Source organism: Struthio camelus, chromosome 1 (genome assembly GCF_040807025.1).
Source record: "Struthio camelus isolate bStrCam1 chromosome 1, bStrCam1.hap1, whole genome shotgun sequence".
In the NCBI taxonomy this organism is placed as follows: Eukaryota; Metazoa; Chordata; class Aves; order Struthioniformes; family Struthionidae; genus Struthio; species Struthio camelus.
Genome location: NC_090942.1, coordinates 51,985,567 through 52,005,932, shown reverse-complemented (window position 1 = coordinate 52,005,932; position 20,366 = coordinate 51,985,567). Strand labels below are relative to the sequence as shown.

Sequence of the window (20,366 nt, the reverse complement as noted above, 5' to 3'; positions counted from 1 at the left end):
ATTTTACAACCAAAGATTTAAATTTCAAGCACTGGACCTGCAAGAGCTCTTAAAAATCTAAGGTTATTGCAATTTCACACTGTGGGCATCAAAAACTGGGATTTTTTTGCAAGCTGGTGCCTGTTAAGCGTTTCTGAGAAATCTTGCATTGATAAGTTTCTTCTCTAAACGCAGCACTGGAACGGATAACAACAAAAGTCAGGTTCAAATCCTTCCACAGGTGCCACATAGCAGACAGTCACGAAGACTCTTTAGAACTTGGTTTCAACGACTGCCTGTGTGAACCTGAATGAAGGAGCATAGCTGTAATATCCTTCAAAATGAAACAAAAAACATCTTGCATAGGCTAATTAAAATATAGGACAAATGACTCAGCTGGAAGTAGAACTCAGGAGCTGAAAATTCACTTAAGGAGCAGTGTCTGGATCACCTTCATCCCAGCATTCTGAAAGAATGGGGACATGAGATCAAAGCTCCAGCAGAAAGGATTCTTAATAAATCTATAAGCTCACAAGTGGAAAACAGCAAACATAGTGCCTGTATTTACAAGGAGAAAAAAGCAATGAGGCATATGTCAGGCCTATGAATATGATCAAAAGCCAGCATGCTACTGAGAATTCTTTCCTGCAAAATTCAAAGACAAAGAAGAAAACAGATCATCAAAGAAAACATCACATGGGCTCACCAGAGGTAGAGTGTGCCAAACGCACTTGATTTCTCTCTTTGACAAGACAGCTCATTTTTCTAGACAAAGGAAATGCTGGAAGTTTACATGGACTTTTGATACTGTGCCATATGGGATATGGACTTTTGACATTGTGCCATATCGGTTAAGAGGGAAATGATGGGAGAGGAACCAAATACGTAGACAGCAGAGGTAGCAGTGGGTTGTGCAGAACTGAAAACTATCAGGTCAGAAGAAGGTTACTAATGGAGTTCCTCAGGAATCAGTCCTTGGTCAAAGCTTTTGAATTTTCCTTAATTACCCGTACATCAACAGAGCATGGTAATGAAATCACCTGGTAACACCATGTAACACCACTTATACAGAAAAGGATTGAAATAAAAGAACTGGATAACCCTGAATGGGTACCGATAACGCCATGTAATTTAACAGCAAACAACAACAAGACATAGCGACTAATAAAAACACATAGGGACTAATAAAAACAAATTCTCCAATGACCTGGAAGCTGTTGGAAAAAATAAAGACAGAAATGAGCCCTTCACATTACAACTGAGTCACCAGTATGAAGTCCTGAAAGAGTTGTTTGCAGTCCTAAGATGCAAGAATCAAAGTGCTCCCTAGCAGAGACAAGTGAAGGCATTTGTACAGGACCCCAGCAAGAACAGGGTACCGTGCTGCAGGCTTACTTACAGAAAGATGAACTTGAACTGAAGTAGATGTAAAAATTAAAATATGAAAAAGAAGAACATGGAAAACTTGCTTTGTAAAAGGAGACTAAAATATATTGGATGATTCAGTTTAGCAAAATACTTAGCCAAGATAAGATTGCTCTCTATAAATACATTAGGAGAGGTAAATTCCAGGGAACTATAAATGCTAATGGGCAATATCAGTAGAAGTGCAAGTAGTTATAAAGTGGCCATGAACAAATTTCAAGTCAGAAATTAGATAGCAGTCTTTAACCGTCAGAGCAATGAAGTTCTGAAATAGCCCTTCTACTGGAAAAATGATGCAGGAATCTAGCTGGTATCAAGAAGGAGCATACATTAAAACAACAACAACAAAACAGATACCGTGGTCCAAATTTAAAAAAAAAAAAAACTAACTAATGCACTTCAAGCGTCATGTCAAAGCACACAAAGCATTGCAATGTTCCAAGGATTCTGGAACACAGGTGCTTGCCCTGTACGTTTAGCTAACCAGAAACTATTGCAGTTTCTTTTGCAGAAACACTACATTACACTACAACATTCTGTTTCCTGGTCCATTCTAGTCCTCATCTCAAGGATCTTAATATTTTCCCTACCCTATCCCATGATCTTCTTTAATATCATAAGATATGAATAAAGAATTTCACTGTTCCTCCATTTTTTCCATAATCTGCTCTATATCGCAACAGTTTTTATTTTGATACTCTGCCGGCAGACGAACAGATGCCAAACATATCAGGGGCATCTTGGTGTCTGCTGGGTTTTGCATCTTCCCTTCCTCCACAATATTTTCTAGCATTTTAATTACAAGAGCAAGTGGTTGCAAAGCAAAACACATGAAAGAACTGAAGTGCTGAGGACTATAGTCAGTGAATGAAAATCGCTAGATGGAGTAGGAATTCATTTATCTGCTGAATAGAGTATGACAGCACTTCTGGTCTGGTAAAATGACCGTCATTCATTATTATTCAGTCATGGTGATCTGCAATGGCTCTTGGACTTCTGCATGGAAAATACTGCTTTCCTAGCGCCCTGTTTGTGTTTGCCTTCCTTCACATACACATCAATGGGAAAGATGCTTTGATAGTGAGAAAAATGATTGGTCTCTGAAAGGTCATGAATCAATAGGTCATCATCTATTTGTTGCTACAAAATCTGTAATGCAGACAGCTATCATTCATGTATTCAGGGCCTACTGGACAGGCTGGACCAGGGTCAATGTGCAGAAAATAACACTGACATAACTGTGGTATGGAACAGAGCTCCTACCCATTCTCTTGGGCAGGAAAAATACTTTGGACCACTTCTTTCCTGGTTATGCTTCTGTTAGCACACCAGTGGAAATGTCTCTTTGATGTAAGAATACAGAGATCAGGAAAGGTGCATAATACTCATTTTTAGGAATATAGGATTTTTTTTTTAAAGCAGCAACAAAGAGCCTTTTCTCCAGACTGGTATACTCATATTCGGTGGTGGTGTAATGCTAAGTGAAATTCCCAAGGACCTACGCTACTTCTAGCCACTCTGAATCATAAGACCAGCGCTCCGGGCACACAAATAGCACCACGGAAAGATTTAACTATCAACCGAGCAGGTAAAAACTGGCTTTCAGCATGCTCTTGACAGACTGATAGGACATCCTAGAAATGCCTTATGAACATGACAGATCCTAGTAAGTCGAGTTTTCCTGTTGTTGTTGTATGCTGTTTTTAAATTGTACTTGTAAAGAAAAATAGCAAAGGCAAGCAAAGTGGAAAAGCAAGAAGATCAGCAGCTTCCAAGAGGCAGATACCAAGGACATAAGAAAACAAAGAAGTGCTGTATGGCTGAAGGAGGTGTGGGGAAGGTAATTTGCTTCTTCACATTAACTTGTGCAAATATGTGCTTGTCACAAAATTAGAACACACTGTATCTGGAAAGATAACTCCAGTTTTGGTAGCTGAATGCAATACCAAGGACACTTTCTCCATACACATCATGTGGAACACCCAAAAGCCTCCTGCCTGCAACACGTACCAGCAAATCCACTGATTCCAAAGCTGCCTCAGCTAGTCATTACATCTGATCTACCATGAAGTAATAGTGTATTCACATTTTTCAAGAGAAATTCTTAGACTATTTCCACCTGGTAATTTTAGTGAGACAAAAGAGATAAGTAATCATTTTCACAGTGGAAGACTTTACCTTGCAATAACAGGAAAACACACACACAGCCTCTAAACCCTTTGCAATCACATAAAACAAGTGCAAAGTGCTGGCTGCTCCTGCGCAAGCCACAGTGAAACAGCAACGTTGTCTTCTAGTATGACTGACCAGAGGGACAGTGGCCACGCTCTCCTGGTACAATTGGGGGAGAGGAAAGATAAGGAGGAGGAGAAAAAAAATAACAAGGGTCTAATACTGAAGTAGAAGTGCACTAGCTGTTAGAGCATGAGCTTTCATGTATTTTCTTCATAGCGGCTTTGCAGAGATTGTTCACTGTCTCAGGAGTTGCCTGTTGTTTTGGCATAGTTCATACACATCTTCAGTGCTTTTTCTCTGTCATGAGCTTCTCTACTCTTATGGTAAACTAGGAGTTTGTGAAATCTAAGACGTTCTTTGCCCATTTCCCTCTTTATTCTAATCCCCATGTTGTCACCTGGTATAAGAGTGCTTTTTAAGGAAACTCTACCAAAGCCACTGATAAGAAAAACATTATTAGACTTAGAGCAAACAAGAAAGGATAAGAAAATGCCCTAAAACTTCCCTAGATGTTCACAGAAATATGAATAGAGTTCAGCTGCTCATAACAGGAGGATTATCAGAAGGCACTTTTCTATGGTTTGAAGGTATGCATAAGTCTGGAAGAGAGAGTGGGTATAACCTGTGTAATGAATGTATGGCTAATGGAATAAACATGACCAAATTTGTCACTGTTGCCTATAATACTGACTAATATCTTGTTCAGAGGAGCACAAAAGCTCACAGAAAACAACTGCTTGCAGTAACCTAGTATGTTGAAGGCCTCCTTGCAATAGTGACCAGAGGCTGAAGAGTAAGATGGGAAATGCCTGCCCTACTGAGGCACAGACACAACGTAGCTGCTTTCTAAAAAACAAAGATTACAGAGGTGGAGAGTTAGGGGCGCAAGAACAAAATCAAAACAATAACTAAAGAAATACGTTTTAGCACTGAATACCTGAGATGCTTTTCTTCTTCCTAATCCACATCTCTGGCTCATCTGTGTGGAGGAGGTTCATAATCCTCTGTGAGGCCTTCATCTTAACAATAGCAGCAATACTCCTGAAGATATTTCTTCAGGGTATTGCAAGGTATCTGTTATCATCAGTAGGTATGTCACCGGGCTGTGCACGTCAGAAATCACCCCCAACACCAACCATCCAAACTCTGCACTTTTCTTACTGTTGCTTATCTGATACTATAGTTATGCACTAACGTATCAAAAATACATTACTATGTTACTCGGTATGCTTTGATGGCTACAGTAATGTATCAGAGAGTCTTTACTAGTGAAGGTGATGGATTTCCAAAACACGCAGAAAAGTACGCACGCATGCAGGAATATATCTTATCGTCCCTATGCAGCAGAATTTTCTTTTTGTAAGTCAGAATGGTTACTACATGAACAAAAGAACCATAGAATTATAAGCAGAGTACCCTTACACTGAAGAAGTAAATGCAGCAGCTGCGAGGGAACGCACGGTACCTTGGAATAAGCTCTCGCCAAGGATTTACGTTATTCAAGGAAGTGATTTAACATGACACCAACATAAACAAAAGGCTTTATCGATAGGATTCACGGTCAAGCGTGGATAAACACAAAACTATAAGATAACTTAACCACAAAACTTTGTGGTGCAGATCAAAGCCATGAACGAGTAGCATTTTCATCTGAGGAAAAGCATTCCTTACGTAAGGAGATTTTTCCATCCCGGTGAAATCAGGAGCCCTCAGATTATAACATTTCATCATTTTAAGGGCAATCTTTCTCTGTAACCACTTTCCCTATATACCTGAAAAAACAGGTGTGACCTCCATGAAGATACAACTACATTCACGCACTGCAAACCAATCTGATTTTGCCACTGAACCGCAGCAGTAGATATATTTAGCCGTTGTAAAAAGGCCTACATAATATTGTACCCCTATTACCCAACAGGACATGCAGCATAACTTTAAAGGTGTCATGCAATTTCTGTAACTAACAGAAACATCAGAAAGATCAAGTAGTTTCAACACGTAGTGCATAGGCGGATGCACGCTCAGATATACCATTTACATTACACTGCTTTAGAAATGAGATTAATTAGCTACGAAAAGCATTTACTATCCTTGTCCCAGATCCCACAATTCAGTAGTCAGTGCAGGTCACTGTAAGCTCTGATACATGTGCTTTGCTTCACGTACAAGTAGTCACTGCAGGTTCAAAGGATTTTTCACTGAAACAACTATTCAAACACGATAGCTGTACATACCACTACTTTCCTCAACTCCAAATGACTTTCAAAAGCATTCACAGATTGGTCTGACAGAACATCAGGCAGACGTAAGGCCTTAAGGCAAAGCGCCTTTCATTTTAAGGGAAGATTATACTACAATCTGGGAGCACACTAAGCGTGCAAGGAGGCACCCAAGTGCCAGCGGCGTAACAGGACGAGTGGCCGCGGCGAAGCGCAGCCTAACAGAGGCGGCCTCACAAAGGATCGCCCCTTCCTCACCCTTCCCCTCGGGGTGCCCAGCTCCACGCCGTGCCGGCGCCCCCAGGCTAAGCCCACACCGGCACCGGCGCAGCCTCCCGCCGGCACGGCGGTCTGCCCCGGGCCTGCAGCGAGAGGGCCGTTGCGCTGGTCTCCAGGCGGCCCAGGAGCGCGGCCCTCCCACCGCCGCACGGCGGGACCCCGCTCCGCCACCGCCGGCCCCTGCGAGCGCCGCCCCGAGCTGCGGGCCCGCCGGCTCCCGCGCCCGCCGGCTCAGGCAGGCGCTGCCGCCTCGGCCGGGCCCCGCGCCGCGCCCCCCGCCCAACGGTCGCGCCCGCCGCGCGCCTAACGGTCGCGCCCGCTGCCCGCCCAACGGCCGCCCCGGGCACGCCGCCCCCGGTGGGGGGGGAGGGGGGGAAAGGGGGACGCGGTGCAACGCCCCGGCAAGGGGCGGAGAGACACGGGCCCAGCCCGCCCCGGGTCACCCCCGCGCCCACCTCAAACACCACTTCTTCGTCAAACTCCGGTGTCATCCTTCTCCGCCATGCCACCCCCTGCGGGCACTCTGGGAAACGGAGTCCGCCGCGCCGGTGGCGGCAGCGGCGGCGGCGGCGGGCGGCGGCACCTCCCCTCCTCTCCCCGCCCCGCCCGCCCCGGCCCGGCCTAGCCCCGGGCGCGCACTACAGCTCCCGGAAGGCGGAGCGAGAGCCCGCTTCCGGGCCGGGGGGCGGGCGGCGGGGAGGGAGGAAGGGAGGGGAAGGGGGCGGGCGGCAACGGCCACCGCCGCGCTGCCATTGGGCCGGCAGGGGGCGGCGGGCGGCGGCGGCGGGCGGCGCGGGTCGGCGCCGGGCGCTGCTGGGCTCAGTCAGCGGCGACGGGACGTTATGCAGGAGCGGGGCGGCGGGCGGGGGGCGCTGCTGGCTGGCGGCGCGGGGGAACAATGGGCTCCTTCTCGGCGGCCCTGAGAGGGGCCGGCGCTTGAGGCAGGAGGGGGAGGACGAGCGGGGGGGGCGCCATGAGCTCCGCCGGTGAGTGCCCCGCGAGGGTTGGGAGGGAGGCGGCGGTGGCGGCGGGGCCGGCGGCCCGGGGGCTGCCCCGGCGGCGGCGGCGGCGGCGGGGGGAGGGCGGGCGCGGAGGGCTTGGCGGCCGGACAGCCGCTGCTGCGCCCTCTCGCCGCTCCGCGCCGCTGGACGAAACTTCCTCGGCTCGGTGCTACCTGTCTGCGCCCGGCGGCTTGCGAGCTCGGGTGGCGCCGGGGGGCTGCGGGGTCTCTCGTGTGCGACCTCTGCTTTGGGCTGACCTGCGTTAGTGCTTTCCCCTCCTCTCCTTCCCCCCCCCCTTTAGTGTTGTCAGCTTTATGGCTCAAAGAGCTGCGAGGCGAATTCCTGGTTTTTAGAGCAAGAGCTTGGCATGTTTCAGGGAGCTGCGGAGATTTTTTTGTTCGCTGGTCTGACCGCCCGGCGGAGCGTTGTTCGTGCTTTGGTTCGCCCGTCTGTTAACATCAGTGGTTTCCTTTCTTGTGTCTGCTCGCAGACCGGGGTAGGAGCCGCTTCTCATTGAGGAGATGTGACATGTAAGCTGCGGTGCACTGGGTGGAAGCAACCGAATACGATGCAAGCCTTAAGCAACAAAATGCCCTGGGGGGAGGCGGCGGCGGGGGTGGGATAGAGGGCTGCTCTAAAGAAAGAGAAATACAGGGACTTTAAGCAAAAACATCAACCTAATTTTCAGGGTTTTTCCCCTCAAGCAATAGCCAAGCTGTTGTCAAGTCTAGAGTTATTTTAAGTTGCCTGAGGTCCCTTAGTTAACCACAGATCTCTGGAAAATAGAAAGCGATGTGATGCATCTTTCTGCTCCATTTAACATATTCCCACTTTTAATAGATGCTTTTCTGATTTCTAGATCTGTAGATCAGCTCTGTTTAACAGTTGCAATGTATGTTTGAGGTATTTAGTAATGCTAACCGGTAGTACGATTCACTGCTACTTTTTTCTCTTTTTTAAGAGTTAAACAGCTGTGCAAATAAAAAATATGTATTAGGGGGTGCTCAAGAGCTCAGAGCTGGACTGTTAAAATTGAATTTGATAGTGTACTAAGTTTCAGAAAGCTGGATAGATTTCCAGCACTAAACAGTGATTCCAGGACTTTAGAGATTAGGCGCTGGGCCTGTGTGGGATCAGATGCCGGGGCTGTCTCTAATCTGTTGTTTCAGTTTGTTTCCTTGTGATGGTGTTTATGGGGAAGGTGAAGAGGAAGGGATTCTGCTGGGGAAAGTTCCTTGAATGGCGAAAGAGAAAGGGATGCTGAGGAATATCAGTAAGAAGAAAGTGGGAAGGCCTCATGGAAAGTGTGAATTTTAGAGAGGGATTTGAAGGAGAAGGTATAAAGAGTCGTGGTGGGTAGGAAGAGGGAGGCTGAAGATAGTGTGAAGGTTATCGGAAGGGGGAATAAAGGTCATAAATGGGAAAGGTCATAATAATATAAAGGTCATAAATGGGAAACAGGTGAAGCAGGATGAGAGATTCACGATCTTGTTGACAGGATCAGGACAGTTTCGACAGTTTAGTTAAGGAGCTCATAAGCAGCATATGACTGAGGAGGCTAAGGACAGCGAGAAGGCAGTCCTAAGGTTTTAGAAGCTTAACATTTACCTCTGCTGATTGCCATAGAATCTAGATCCTGAAATATATACGTGCTAATGCTATATAAAGCTAATGCTCAAATAAATGCTTACTAGCCCCTATATTTAAATTTTATTCCTATGATCTTCTAAATATTGAACTTATTTAGATTGTGAATTTAGTTATTACTCTGGTTTCTGCTATTTAAAATGATATACTTTTTTGCAACTGAATGATAACGTAGCTTTTCAGTGAAAACGTTGTCAAGTGTGAAGAGCGCAGATGGAACTTGAAACTTGAAGGACTTGAGTGTCTCTCCCCTGTGTAGTTTTAACGTAACATTAGAACAAAGTTTTTTGGTGGAGAGTCAAAAGTATTAATTTAGTATTTGTAACTAGGAATTGCAGAAAGGAAATGCTTTAGTTTGATATGCAAGATTCTCTGCTCACTGAATGAGATCCTGTGTTACCAGAGGGAACTATGGTAGGGACAGAGATGCTGAACAGAGTTTCTGTCCACTGACAAAAGCTGCAAAAGGTGCATCACTAACAACCTAGCTTTAACTCCACTGCAGCTTGCCTTTTGTCTTTTAAAATAATCCAGTGCATTTTCAGTTTGTTGCTATAACTCTTTTCCAGTTCCTCTACAGAATTGTTTCTGCTGAATCGCAGTCCAGAACTGACTGTAATTCAATGATAAGTGAAGCAGTTCCTTCATAGCTGATGCTTATATTCATATATATATAAATGTATATGCAAATCTGGACTTGTTCAGAATTAAGGAACTATAGCATTTATTTTGAAATAGTTTTAAACTAAAAGTGATCATCTTATAGTGATTAACCTGTATGTTGGTTTCAACTTTGGTTTACAGCTATTCTTTCATTGTTTTCTTGTGTAATACATGTTCTTTATATATGATGTTGATGAATGCACATCTACTCATTTTCTGCCTGGAACTATTGTGCTGTCTTTGAGTATGTGCTTTGCCTTAAAAAGGGAAAAACAAAAGCTCAGAGTTATGAGCTTGACATTTATTATTTGTGGCTGAAGAAAAAGCCCTTATATGTGAATCTATACAGACTTATTTAGTGGTAGGTGGAATGTATAGCTCAAATTTGAAATTTGATTTGACAGCAACAATGAAAAATATGTAGTGTATTTTAATGTCAACAATGTAGTTCAAAAGAAAAAAAAATCATAGCAGGAACAGAATAAAGAGAATCAACGTGCCTTTTCCTATCACACTTCATTACTTTTAAGGTCTGAAAAAATGAGGCCTACAGGGTTTAGTGTCCCTTTAACCCTCTAATATGTCAAATCTCATTATAGTTACCCAGCTTTAGCTCTACATATGATCTTAAAAGGTTATTTATTCTTGCATTTGCTCTAAAGTTATCCCCAATTTTCCTGTTTTATTGCAACAAGTCACTGAACAACACAATATTTGGAAATTAATCTTTTCCTTTTGCAGTTTGTTTAGGATGTTTTCTAAAAACCTAGTGGCTTTGGAAGCCAGTGTTTTTCCCTTGTACTTTAAAAACTTCATGTGTTGTCTTCCGGGATGTCATGATTCATTCTTTTTTTTGTTTACTTTTTAGCATTGTGACACCTGAAAAAATTAGAGCCTCCTCGTAATGATAAAACAAAGGCAAAGGCAAAAACCCATTTACAGGAAATAAAATAATGAGCTCAGAATACTTTTTTGATGTGTTTATCTGATGAAACACTCCTCCTATAACTGAAAACAAAAATTAACTATGTTTGATCTGGACTATCTTGTCTTGAGTCATTAAAATTCAGGTTGCTAGAGAACTTGAGTTTTAAAATACTGTGGAATCTGTCTCTCTGTGCAGCATATTAACTACCATCACATTAATCTCTGAATGCACATTTCAAACATGCAGCAATAACTAGCTTTCTGCCTACATGTTTGTTCAAAGCCTGACTAGTGTGTTACTTGTTTTGTGAGTTGGAGTATTTTATGCTGAGAGTAATCCCGGGAATAGTAAATCTGCTATTAGAGTGTCTGTAAGAAAGAATAGCTGATTGATTGCTCTGTGGATACCTCCTTAGAGGTAGGCTGTATATGCAAAGAATGTGTTACCTGGTAGGTAAGTTTAAAAGATGGTCAGTATTTATTTCCTAACTATCTGAGAATAAGGTATGCATATGTGATCAAGCTACCATGAGTAAGCTGATATGTGAGTATACAGTAGGCCAGGTGCGATGCAGTAACAATGTTTCAAGCCCAGTTCCCTTCTTTTCCTAGTGTATGTGAAATAGATCACCTTTTAGGAATAAGCCACCATATGTACTGTGCAGTAACCTAAGAGGACGCATATGAACAGTTATTATAGAGTAGCTGATTTGTTAAATTCAGTCCTTGCCTTACCCCATGCTAATTTGTTTCTGTAGCTGTACCTTAAGTTTAGATGGAGCTGGTGTAAAAAATCTTCTCTCATGTCACATTGATTAATTGTTTTACCCTGTCTTCTTACGGTTTCATAGTGCCAAAAGAATACCACTTCAAGGTGGATTGTAGGGCCCTGGCAAGGGGACGCCTCTTGTGTGTATAGAGCCAATCCCACAGAGGACTTTGAATATCAGGATAGAGACTTCTGTTCATGTGGAGCATTGCAAAGACTGGAATATGAAGTTGTATGTGCACAGCAGCCTGTGTTGCTAGACAGATGGACTATTGCGTTTTCCTGTCCTCTGGATAGAGAGCCTTTTGGTTTGGTTTCTAAAGGAGAACTAGGATGATCAGTCAGAGATCACAAACTTGTTTCCCTTTGGCCAAAACCTTTTGCCCCTGTTTTCTGTGCCCCTGTTTTCTTGTACAGATACAGAAGAAGATAACATTTTCTTGTTCTTTTGCCATTCCCAAGCGTAGATGTTGTTCAAAAGAACCTCAAAAGCATGGGAATAAAATTAACGAGGTAAAATGTTTATCATTGTAAAATAATTAGCAGTGGGGTTTACTGTAGAAGAGGTAGCACTTTTTTTTTGTTTTGTTTTTTGCCTAAGTTCAACCTCATATAGCTTTTTTTTCCCCCTCCCTATTCCTGCATCTAAATGCTGGGAGGGCGAGATAGCAATGGTATAAACGTTTGAGGAAAGGCTTTAGATCTGGGTAATAGGAGTGCTTAAAATTGCTCTGTCTTACTTGTTCTCTTACTCATTCATGATGTTGCATAGGGGAAGAAATCTAAACTTCTTTAAGTGAGGTCCTCAGTTGCCAAATCCTATCATCTGAAGAACAGACAGGGACACTTCAAGGCCATAGCACTGAGAGTGTAAGTTGTTCCAGGGTGTTCTTGCCCTCCTCTAAAACGTCTTTGAGGTAGGGCAGGAGTATCTGTTGGTTAGGCAATACTAAGTGTTACGAGAAACTCAGCAGGATGAGAATGGGTGTAACTTTTTCCTCAACATACAGGAGGAGATAATTCACCAGAGGAACTAATGTTGTTCTCTGTGCTGTGACCTGAAGTCTGGCAAAGAGAGCATATACACTGACCTACATAGGTGGTGCTAGTGGCTGTTTGTTGTTAGGAAGATAATGCCCTTTTTTATCCACTTTTTTTTTTCTTATCTGAAGGGCGTTGGGTGAATTTTTCGCATCAAGTTTTTTCTTCAGCACTGAACTAGTATTGGGTGTTTATAGATGAGCGGTAGATTGCCTGTTGGTGATAGCAAGTTTGTTAGTGGTTTTAGTTATGGATTTCTTCCTTTGCTTAGTCAGGCAAGTCAGATGATAGCTCTTACTGCTTCTTTGACTCCTAACAGTTTAATCAGTTTATGCAAAGAAAACATTGTGTCTCTGTTCTTGCATTTGCATTTGCTATTCTGGATGCAGGGGTCCTCTCAGAGTAACAGGGAAAGGATATGTGGGGGGGATCATCGTGATTCTCTGTTCCAATCCCTTGAGTAATACAGGCCAGAGAATCCAATGTCCGATGCAAAATTCCCTGTGAAGTTGCTACATATTTCGGAAAGTGATTTTAGGTTGACCATAAGTGCTGGTGACTCTACCACAACCCTAGGCAAAATGTTCCTGTAGTTAATTATCCCTGTGGTTTAATAATAATTTTAAAAGCCCTATTTCTAGTTTGAACTTGTCAAAATTCAGTGTTCAGCTATGGGGTCTCATTATGTCTTTGTTTCTTGGATTAAAGAGCCATCCATTATCAGAAATCTTTCACATGTATATAATTATATTTACTATTACCATCTCACCTGTTAAATGCTTGGATAAATTAAAGTAGGGTGAACTTTTCTGGGATCAGAGGTATGGTTTTTAGACCTAAGATACTTGTAGTTATTTCTTGATTTCTTCCCAAGTTTTCATTTAAGAATGTCAAAATGTGACATAGTATGTCACTAGCAGTCTGGCAGCTGCTGTGTACAGAAATATTTTCAACTACTTACCTCTTTTATAGTTATCTCCTTGTGAATTGTAAGATTATTTACTACCTTAGCTACACGCCTGCGTAGAGTTCATATAATTATCTATGATGATCTCCAAATTCTCTTCAGTTTCTAGTCTCCTTCTAAGTATAACCAACGATCTCAGTTCTTAGGTGCATAGTTGCACCTGGCACCAGGAAAAAGCCTGTTGCCCAAAGAGCTCACCATGCCATGCGTTTCCTTGATTTTATTTATTGTTTTTCACAAAGGAAGCTTATGTCCACTTTTCACTTATTGAAAAGTCAGTCTCGTATGACTTCAGATCATTGCTTACACCCTTATTTGTAGCAGTTGCCTTCTTGGTTTTCTTTCTTTTCAGGATAGGAAATTGTCCTTTCTAAAGCAGTGTATTATGTATAACTGCTTTGGATTTGCACATGATGAATTAAATTAGGTCATGATCAACTGAACTTCAATTAGCAATTCCAATCAAAATCTAATATAAATTTACTCGTGCTTAGCTGCTGTGATTTTTTTTATTCTTGGGTTCATCACTTGTATTTTCAGAAACTTAAAGATGTTTTGTTAAAATATTTGTTAAAAATATTGTCATGCGTTCCTTTCTTCCCGATTTTTTTTTACTCTTGCATCATAAATATATTTTGAAAGGGCAGCTCATCATATTCGTTTCTGTTTTGATTATCTATTGCAGGTCTGTATTGATACTGAGACTTGTAATGTGCCTGTTAATATATTGACCCCTCTTCAAACTAGATGAAATTGGCAATAACTTGCAAACAGATAGTGGTATTTTTAATGCACCATGCAGCTTACCTGACTTTTCTCTCTGTTCCAGTGCCTTTTAACACTGAAGTCGTTTGAAAATTCTGTGAGGCTTCAGAAGACGCACTGAATTGCACATTATCAGAAGGGATTTTTTTTCCAATTTTTTTCATTATTCAGTTTTCCAGTGTCGAGATATAAACAACTGATTTGTTTTCTTTTTATCTGTTAACACTTTTGTGCTTTAGTTTTGAGTCCTGTATTCAGGTAATGGTGTTATATTGTGCCCTCTCAAATTCTCTCTAATGAATGCTAGTTGAAAGCCCTGCAGGCTAATCTGGTTTGACGGGTGTCCAAAATATGAGGTGGCTCTACTATAGAGACACTTCTGAGCTACACAGACTTCTCTTTGCAGAATGGGACAAGTATTCCATGGGATATCATTTACCTAGCCATATTTGTATCTCCTAAATCTTCTGCAGTTTATCTCATTTGGGGATCAGGAAGGATTGCTAAGCTGACTGTCTCTCTCCCCTGTGTTCAGGGACCTTTAATAACTTAATAAAAATGGCTGAACACAGCCCAGGTCTACCACAGTGTAGTGTACCATGACTAAATGGTCGTTCTTTGTTTGTTTTTACTGTAGAGAACAAACTCATCTTCTGTTGCAATCACTTCATTGTCCAACTGAAAAGTCAATTGCATTGCATGAATCTGAGTATACAAGAAATCTTTCTTCTGCTATTAAGGATGAGTGGTTGCCCATCCAAATGGTTAATTTTCTTCCCTGGCAAACTATTGACTTGCAGTTTGTGGTAGGGGAAATCTCTGTCTTTGGACAGGAAACAGAAGGTGGTGCATCCTTTGCAGTAACTGATAGCTCTGCCACTGTTGACTGTCATTTTGATTATGTGGTGCTGTACCTTTTGAAAGAAATACTGCATTCTCTCTTGCAAAATGCCTCAGAAATTGCCTCTGCCATCAGGTTTACCCCTTTGCTAACATAATTGCATCAAGGACTGCTGTTCTAAGGCTAAGTGGAGTCAGTCTGGATACAGTTTAATGATTCATGTCCTAGAAAAACATGGTTTTCCTGTTTCTATAGTAAAGACATTGTTTCTTGCAGCCTCCTTAGAGGCACGGATTAGTGTTTGGGAAATACTTGCATCTGAGTGCATCTGCTTCTTTTTTTTTTTTTTTTTTTTAAATCTAGTTTTCTTTAAAAAAAAAAGAAAGAAAGAAAGAAAAAAGAAAAACCCCAAGCCTGCTACCTTATTCTCATATTTCTAGGATAGAGATTAGGTTATAGTTGTACATCTTAAAATAAATAACACCAACAACAAACCCACCCCAGCACAGTTCAAAAGGAATACTGAAATTTTTAATCAATGGCCTAGGCAGTCCCTTTGCATGTGAATCATTAATTAGCATGGTTTTGTGAGAATTTGCTTTAAAGTGTGTATGACTTCCTGATACTATTCTAAATAGAGGTAATAAATAGAGAGGTAATTATAAAGAACAAAAGAAAAATCTTGTTTATTATATAAATCAGCCTTCATATGTCAAGATCAATGAGAACCCGTAGAAATCTCAAATTCTTTTTCCACCATATGCAGTGGTCATAAATAGTCTCTTGCATTGTTACTCAGGCATATCTTAAAACAAAAACCAAAAACAAAACCAGAAACAAGCACGTGCACATGCGCACACACACACGCATGCACGCAAGGGAGGGGTCAAAAAACTACAGACCCCAAGTTCTTCTTGCTCTCACCTTTCTGCCTTCTGCTCTCCTTGGGATTTGTTATCTAATGCTATCAAGTGGATCATAAGTCATACCAGTGGTAGCTGCTTCTAGTTCAGATAATAACATTTTGGGAAGAGCAATTTTATAAGATGCACAGAAGTAACATTTTACTTTTAAAGTTGGAAGGTACTCACTTGCTACAGATTGTTGCATTGACCTCACACCATAGGACCCATTTCACTTAACTGCTGACAAAGTCCAGTTTTACAGATGGTACAGCAGTCTGTCTAAATATTGTTTGAAAATAAGAGGAGAGGGGATTTTTAGGATAAACATTTCCAAAGGTAATAGGGAAAGGGACTAAACTATGCTGCTAATTACCTTAGCTGTCTGTTATAATTGTGACTGTTATATAGTAGGTACTTAACATTATTTTCACCACTTTTAAAAATGTTATGATAGTTCAGATTGCAAACCAGGTTAATCTACTTCTGTTTTCCTTAGCATTGTGCTTCAGTATCTGAGCAAGGACACACATTTTTGTGAAGTTAGACAATTTTTTTAAGAAGCAAGTTATCCTGGAAGATTTTTTCTCTACACTCCTTGATTAGGCCTATTAAAAGGCAGAAAGGCTGCTAGTGTAAAAAAAAAAAAAAAAAAAAAAAGTAGGGAAAGGAGAAATACTTTCAGGATAAAAATATATGCATACAAATGCCAGTATCCTCTATGTAGTTTAGGTGATTTAAATGTTACAAATCTTCTAATAGTACTAGAGTGGCAGGTGAAGTTGTTCTACGGGATGATGGTGACTAACATCTTTGTTTTCCAACCTTCCTAGAAATTAAGAAGCCACCGGTGGCCCCCAAACCAAAATTTGCTGTGGGACAGAAGACGACACCTCCACCTGTTGCACCGAAGCCTGATGTTATACTTCCTGGTGTTATACAATCAACGAGGAAAACTAAGCCAGCAATTGCACCAAAGCCAAAAGTTCTCAAGAGCTCGTCCGCTGTGGAAGTTAGACCTCCATTGTCTGTGAGAAAAGGCACGAAAAGCTTAGAGGAACAGAGAGGAGATTCTTCTTCAACACTAGACCACTTGAACTATAAAAATGAAGCCTCAGAGGAGAGTACTGATAACACAGCATATATTCTACCAATGTCATCTTGCAAATTTGATTGCTTTCATAAGCTTGGAAATGGGGAGAACACTTGTAAAACTCAGATAATTTTTGAACATTTTGAAAACTTGGAGAACATCAAAGTAGGTGAACAAACTGCACTAGCCCTGGGAGACGGTCACAATGAAAAACTGGCAAATAGAAATCAGGTAGTTTTGAAAGCCAGCATTCTGGAAGAGAAGCTTAAAGATGCTCTAACACAGAACATCTTCCCTAACAGCAGTCCTGTGAGGCACAAGTATGCAGACAAACTTGACAGAGGGAATAACAGCAGTTCTAAGAACAATGTTAAAACAGAGTCTATGGAACTTGTACAGTCTTCATTTTCTTTTGAGGGAGCTAAAAGGAGGCAACAAAATACTGACAGTAAGCTCACTGCTGATGAGTTTGAGATGTCTGAAACTTGTCCTAGTTTGATTGAAAATAACCACAGTTGCTCTTGTTCATTGGACCAGGACATCCTGGAAAAAGAAAAGTTAAGTAGCAATATTATGTTTTCAGGTGAAATGTGTATGAAAGCAGATACAGAAAAGACTTCTCTTTCTTCTGAAACATGTTCAGCAGTGAGCTCAAAAATGCATCCAATTCCTAAACCAAGAAAGCCGCGTACTGCCTGTCTAGTCCGTCAGGATGGCATAGACACCACAGGAGAAGGAACAAAGGAACCATCTAATTCAGAGAATGATTCCTTTGGGCCTTCTGATCACAGCTTTAAAAAGCCAGCAAAAATTAACATCCTTGGTCAGAGTGTTTCTTACAACAATAACACAGAAGTGCTTCACCCTGAAAAATCTGAGATAACTCAAAATGTTGCAGAGAAAATGCATCAGGTGAAGGAACCTGCTGATACTGAAGAGTCAACATCACAAAATCTTTTGCCTCAGATGTCACATAAAATTTCTAATTTGGTAGAAAACGTTGAATGCTCTTTAGAGAAAGACCTTAATGTAGTTAACTCCATGGATAAAATGGCAGAAGATGCTAGTACGCTAGATGCTGTGGACAAAAGGACTAACTTTATCAGATGTGATACTTTGTCCATGAGTTTGCCAAAGCAACTCAAACTAACTGGCAGTCAGCATTCACCTACTTCCAGTAGCCTCCATGTTTCCCCACAAAACATGGAAGATAAAGAAGTTAAAATAAAGGATGAAAGTTCTCCAAAAATTGTTCCTAAGAAACCACAGAGGCACAGCCTACCAGCTGCTGGACTATTGAAAAAAGCTGCATCAGCGGAGCTTGTTGAAAAAAGTTCTTACACGTCCAGTGAAGATAAAAAATCAAACAGCGTTCTGGAAGGAACTCACTTCACGCACACACCAGCCAAAGAGCAAGGACTACTGTCTTCCTGTGATATACCCAAACGTTCTTCTGAGAAACCAGTCTGGAAGTTACCTCATCCTATTCTTCCATTTTCAGGAAATTCTGAATCGTTAAAAACTGCTAATGTTGCTACAAGCTTCAACCACTCACCTGTTGTGACCAAGCCTAGAGCCAAATCTCTCTCTTCAGTGGACATGGAAAGGACAGATAAGCCTTGCAAAGACCCTCAGAAGAAAAACAGTTTGAAAAAGTTTCTCAATATGAAACTGTCAATTTGCTTAATGAAAAGTGACTTCCATAGATTTCTATCTAAAGGCAGCCAGTCAATGGATAGTGCTATTGCTAGCCTTTCTGCCGAGGAAGGGTATGGAAATGGTAACAACCGTAATATGGTATCCATAGGTAGTGAAAGGAAAGCTAAATCTGCCAAGGCACGTTCCATAGAAATAAGTAGTCCGGCATTACAGAAGAAGAGGCAGAGAAACAGAAGCCAACCTGAGATGCGAAGTAATCAAAGGATGGAGTCTTTAGATGGGCATGTGCTTTCAGGAGAGCATTTGTCACAAATGCATTTCAATTCTTTAACAAGTAATTGTGCTCCAGAATATGAGAATGTGCGTCACTATGAGGAAATACCAGAGTATGAGAACCTGCCTTTTGCTATGGGTGCTGGTAAAAATCTGTGTTTTGAATGGCAGAGTTCCAGCAGTGTGGAAGACCCCAACCCTGGCATATATGAGGTTGATGAGCCTTATGAAGCTACAAGCAGGAGTTCGAGACATGGCAGGTAAAATAAAGAGAAAAGGGAAGTTAAACAGTTCAGTTACAGCTCTGTTGGTTGTAAGCATGATGACTGAAGCGTCTGTATCCCTTTCATTAAATGTCAGCGGAACAGTTACATTGCTTTATATCTTTCCATATGTTTTTGCAGTTTTGAAACCTTATTTCACTTGGTGAAGAGTCAGGAGGAAAAACAATCTAGCTTTCCACATATCTGATCAAAATTTGGTTACTTGTGCATATGTTTTTCTGGATTTAATTAAAGCAATTAGATATTATCATGTATTTGTGTTCAAGAATACTTAAATGGTGATAAAATGAACCTTACCCAAGTCTCAGGGTGAACTGAGTTAATTCCTAGAATACATAGTTGCTAGGCTTGTGGGGGAATGCATTTGGCTTTAGATCAACTGATACAACTGGGAAAAGCAGGCAAGCTTTTGGGTACGCAATTTCTTCACCAAGTCCTGAAAGCTTTTCTGGTTTAACAAAAGGTATTGCCTCTCCCTGAATACATTGAGTCTTTCAAATCTTCCTGTACTCACAGATGCAATAAAATTAGCAGCAGTAAATGAGAAGCTTTCTGTGTGCTTCATACAGAGTATTACTGAAAGACAAGGTTTTTTGACTCTGCAGGTAAAAGGAAGCAGTCATTTCAGAGCGAGTAGTGAACTTCTGGGTTTTGTTGTCTCAGGAGGCAGTGGAGACCGATAGTATCAGTAGATTCAAAAAACAATTGGATTGATTCACAAATAACATGTCCAAAACAGATGCTAAATGGAATAGGCAGGAACAGATCTTTTAACATCTGTAATACTGTGACTGTGGATGCTGGGAAAAGGGATGGACCACAGAGAGTGGTCAGGCTTGCATGTTCTTCCTAAATAGCATACTCATTGTGTCAGTCAGAGTGTTGGTACTAGGTGAAGCGTTGTTCTGACTCGATATGTCATTATTTAAATTCTGAAGTTCAAATAATCAATTGATCCGGCAGATCCTTAAGATTTGGCTCAAACCAGCACTACAGATTTGAAAGAAATATACAGTCGGTATATAGTGTCGTGCCCACCAAAGTTCTTTACACTTCTTCACACTGTTGAGAGTGTATGCATATTGACAGGAAGAAATGAGCTAGCTTATGCATAGTCATGTTTGCCATGATTTTCCACTTAGTTCACAAGTTTCACTTCATTCTGGGTGTGTGTGTGAAGCATATGCACATTCTAAAGAATTTGAGAACTTGGCATTCTTTAGGGGAGTATGTTTCCTTTTGTAGGAGAAAACATATTTTAAGTGGCATCCTTCATTAATAATGATATGTAGGATTACTGTTCTCAACATTGGACTGTTTGATAGCAAGCATGAAGCTTTGTTGTGAGAAATAGTATTACCAGTTATGGGTTTGGCATTGGTTTGTGTATGTGTTAC

General features: G+C 41.5%; 2 protein-coding genes across 6 annotated transcripts in view; one reads left to right on the top strand and one right to left on the bottom strand.

Moving 5' to 3' along the window:
* Positions 1-6,736, bottom strand: part of VEZT (vezatin, adherens junctions transmembrane protein) — a 60,994-nt gene extending 54,258 nt beyond the window's left edge. For all 4 annotated transcript variants that reach the window (XM_068937932.1, XM_068937961.1, XM_068937940.1 and 1 more), the window contains exon 1: positions 6,593-6,736. In XM_068937932.1, coding sequence (XP_068794033.1) covers positions 6,593-6,628 — 36 coding nt within the window. In that variant the 5' untranslated portion in view covers positions 6,629-6,736. The remainder of the gene's footprint in view (positions 1-6,592) is intronic.
* A 210-nt stretch (positions 6,737-6,946) lies between these two features.
* FGD6 (FYVE, RhoGEF and PH domain containing 6) overlaps positions 6,947-20,366 on the top strand; it is a 79,175-nt gene continuing 65,755 nt past the window's right edge. The window contains exons 1-2 of one of the 2 annotated variants that reach the window (XM_068937911.1): positions 6,947-7,123; positions 16,494-18,945. In XM_068937911.1, the coding sequence (XP_068794012.1) occupies positions 7,111-7,123; positions 16,494-18,945 (2,465 nt within the window). In that variant the 5' untranslated portion in view covers positions 6,947-7,110. Of the gene's footprint in view, positions 7,124-7,201; positions 7,669-16,493; positions 18,946-20,366 lie in introns of those variants that run through there. The other variant, XM_068937917.1, reaches the window with a different exon arrangement.